We start from the raw sequence: 4,183 nt of genomic DNA, 5'->3' as shown, positions 1-4,183 counted from the left end.
TCATTTGCCACTTGGCTGCCCAATCACACAGTACATCCAGGTCTGCTTGTAGATTATAGACATCCTGTATGGACATGGAGTACAGGGGAGACCAGGAAAAGATGGAAGAATTATCAGCATGTGGCCAGTAATAAAGAGATCACCTGGAAGGCCTGGAAGGATCCTAGGCATGATTCCTGTCTTCAACATTCTACAATCTCTTTACTTTACTTTTACCTGTTGTAGGTGTTGTAGTTGTACACCCCTACACTTAACTGAGTGCATGACCTTTATATCAATTACCCCCACCTGTGCGTCATATGCTCCCCCCCCAAAATTGTAACCCGTACACCCCCCAGCTTAGAAACGGGTACAAATATTTCTCTACATTTCGCTCTGTGCACAGGACATGTCAGATTTCATGGAGAACCGACATTGTGCTGAGCCAATCAGGGCAGCAGACTGATCCAGCCGCAGGTCACATGACCTTACCTTGAAGATATTGAAGATTCCCACGTTCTTCTTCATGATGTCAGATTTTAGGAATTCTGATAATTTCTCCAGCGTGTCATCCAGGTGATGGGTGGAGCAAATCCCAAAGGCAGTGGCCAGACCCTGAGGAAGAAATTTATCATTTCAGAGAGCCAGAAATAAAAAAAAGAGGAGGAGCCAATAACTGCACAAACTACCGCAGGTAAATCTCACCTTTGAGGGAGGGGTAGAGACACAGAATGTCATCTAAGTGGCCCTCAATGGGTTACATTCCCTAAAACGGGCCCACCAATCAGGACCTGTCAGGTTTATCTCCAGGCAGTAAAAGGAGGAGCTCTATTTATAAGGTGATATTAGATGTGACAGGTTCTCTTTGCTGTCTGTATAATGGAATACAGAACTCTCCCCTGATCTTGGCTGCAGGTAATGCCAGGCAATAACTAACCTCTCGTTCCGTCTCATCCTGGTACTGGGCATTGGTCAGCAGCTCCTGCAGTCCAATCCTCACCACATCACGGTTGCAGCATGCTCCCAGTGTGGTTCCAATACATTTATATAGGAAGTTCTGAGAAGAGATGACAAGACACATGAAGTTGTGGTGCCTTCATCTGGTTTTACCACACGTCTGCCCTGGCACAGCACAGATCCTGGGCACCGTCATACATCGAGATGGGTGAAAGAAACAGGAAAAGTATTCTATAATCTGACAATTATCAGCCAATCCCATGGCAGGATGTTTATAGCTCCACCCACTATTGTAGCTGTGTGAGACAGAATAACAACAAAAGAACCCTCACACACCCCGTGCTGAAATATCAGAGCTTGCTGTGCATTGTAATGAGTGAATAATATTGGATCCCTTAGTACGTGTCGGACATTTCTTGTATTTGGCCCCGGGTTTGCACACATCTCACGTCTCTTCTCTTTACATAGGCAGCATTCCTCCTCCTCAAAACACGGCGAGTTGAGTTGATGCCATAGAGCTCCATTTTGGTCTCATCTGACCACAACACTTTCACCCAGTGCTCCTCTGGATCATTCACATGTTCATTGACATACAGCAGACGGGCCCGTACATGTGATATCCTGAGCAGGGGGACCCTGCGGGCTCTAAGATTTCAGGCCTTCATGGCGCAGTGTGTTACCAATTGTTTTCTTGGTGACTATGGTCCCAGCTGCCCTGAGATCATTGACAAGTTCCCCCCGTGTAGTTCTGGCTGCTTGCTCACCGTTCTCATGATCATTGTAACTCCACGAGGGGAGATCTTACATGGGGCCCCAGACCGAGGTAGATTGACAGTTATTTTGTATTTCTTCCATTTGTGAATTATCACACCAACTGTTGTCACCTTCTCACCAAGCTGTGATAGTCTTGTAGCCCAGTCCGGCCTTGTGTAGGTCTACAATCTTATCCCTGACATCCATGGACGGCTCTTTGGTCTTGGCCATGGTCGATAGCTTGGAATCTGATTGGTTGCTCCTGTGGACAGGTGTCTTATATACAGGTACTGTAACAAGCTTGGATCCCTTACAGAAGGTGCTCCTAATCTCAGCTCGTTACCTGCATACAGGGAAGACACCTGGGAGCCGGAAATCTTGCTGGATGATAGAGGGTCAAATATTATTCACTCATTACAATGCACAGCAAGCTCTGATATTTCAGCACGGGGTGTCTGAGGGTTCTTTTGTTGTTATTCTCTCACACCTACAATAATCCTTCCATTACAATTATAGACCGGTCAATTCTGTGTCAGAGGGCAAACATACAAATCAGCCGGGGACCAAATACTTCTTTCCATCACTAAACTTCTTTTTTGTACAATGGCTGCTACATGTCACTTGACAAATATTTGACAAAGGCTTTAAGGCTACCTCGTTTTTTGTTCTAGCATTTTTACTTGGGTTAATATTTGGGTATAACATGTTAGTGGGTACTGAAGAAACCATTGCAGAATATAACTAAATAGAAAAGAGATTTACATCCCAATAACAGACGAGAATGAAGAGTGCAAACATATAGCTACTAAAATATGACACACACTGCACAAAATGTGTTGCACTCTATTACCTCCTGTGTTACAAATAATAGAAAAAGAAAAGGTGAGAGACTTTAAAGGCCATACATACACACACATAGACACACACACACACACACACACACATACAGTCATACGTATACACACACACATACACATATATCCATACATACACACAGACACACACACGTATACATACATACACACACACACACACATATATATACATACACACATAGACACATATATAAACACACACATATACATACATACACACACATACACATACAGTCATACGTATACACACACATATATACACACACACACACACACACACACACACACACACACACACATACAGTAATACGTATACACACACATACACATATATCCATACATACACACATATACATTCATACATATATACACACATACATACCGGTACATACACACATACACACACACACACACACGCGACTATCTTACAGAGTAACTAACAATACCAGTAACATGAAAAATTCTTTACTATAAAAACAAACAATAACACAACAAAGCCCATATGTATGAATGGTCTTCCATATAATCCATCCGGACAATCCATGTGTGTGCTTTGTTGTGTTATCTAAACAAGTCCAGGTTTCAGGATAAATACATTGAGAGACTATATTGTCATTATATATTGTGTATTGGGCTACAGCGTGTCATTTTGTAACAGTTTGTGGTGTGCGCAAAGAGAGAGAGACTCCTATGTACAGCTTCAGTCCCAGGAACCTCCGCCCAAACATACAAATCCATTTTGGGTGGACTTTATTACAATTTGGGGGTTTTTACCACACAGCCACCTACCTTCTCTACGGGGAAATCGTTGTAGCTGCCGAGCTGCTTCCTCATCTCCTGTGAGAGCTGACAGGTCCAGGCGTCATCCGAAACCGTGTGCAGAGAGCCCACCAGGAGCTGAAACAGGGCCACAGAATAGAACAGTCCTAAGAGTAGGGCCACATGGCCGGTACCCAGCGGGGACCCAGTGTACATGCCCGGTACCCAGCGGGGACCCAGTATACATGCCCGGTACCCGGCGGGGCCCCAGTGTACATGCCCGGTACCCAGCGGGGCCCCAGTGTACATGCCCGGTACCCGGCGGGGCCCCAGTATACATGCCCGGTACCCGGCGGGGCCCCAGTGTACATGCCCGGTATAAGAACCCTGGACATTTCTAATTTATAGATAACTCCTGGGATCAGGAATAAGAACTGGACTGATTATTGTGAAATTTCCTACAACACAATGTGAAGTTTTCTTTGTTCTGTAGTATATAATTTAATAATAACATATAATAATAATAATAATAATAATAATAATAATAATAATTTATATAATGTACGCTGTCATCTCCCCTCACATTGCCCGTCACCACACCCACAATACAACAGCAACCAATCAGATGGGAAGAAAGACAAATATGGTAGCTGTGTGGGCGGGTGAAGGAGGGCGCCGTGTACAGGAGGGCTGCCACCACATGAGAAATCAAACACTTCCACCTAATAACATGCAGATGGCGGTGAGCGGCCCCCATACAGGAAGTCGTTATCCACTGGAAGCTGAAGATGATCGTCCAGAAACTAAAACACTTTACAGCTCCATGAGACTAATGACTCCAACAGGCCCTGCTACTAATT

The 4,183-nt window shown here is 44.4% G+C and overlaps 1 protein-coding gene across 1 annotated transcript in view; it reads right to left on the bottom strand.

Moving 5' to 3' along the window:
* MROH1 (maestro heat like repeat family member 1) overlaps positions 1 to 4,183 on the bottom strand; it is a gene marked incomplete at its 5' end in the record, with an annotated part of 41,180 nt that overhangs the window by 30,835 nt on the left and 6,162 nt on the right. The window contains 3 exon segments of the mRNA XM_072413182.1: positions 472 to 594; positions 917 to 1,036; positions 3,354 to 3,513. Of these exon segments, the coding sequence (XP_072269283.1) occupies positions 472 to 594; positions 917 to 1,036; positions 3,354 to 3,513 (403 nt within the window).

The sequence above is a fragment of the Pyxicephalus adspersus genome, chromosome 5 (assembly GCF_032062135.1).
Source record: "Pyxicephalus adspersus chromosome 5, UCB_Pads_2.0, whole genome shotgun sequence".
Taxonomy (NCBI): domain Eukaryota; kingdom Metazoa; phylum Chordata; class Amphibia; order Anura; family Pyxicephalidae; genus Pyxicephalus; species Pyxicephalus adspersus.
The sequence above is the reverse complement of the archived record's forward strand: the minus strand, read 5'-3'. Positions and strand labels throughout refer to the sequence as shown.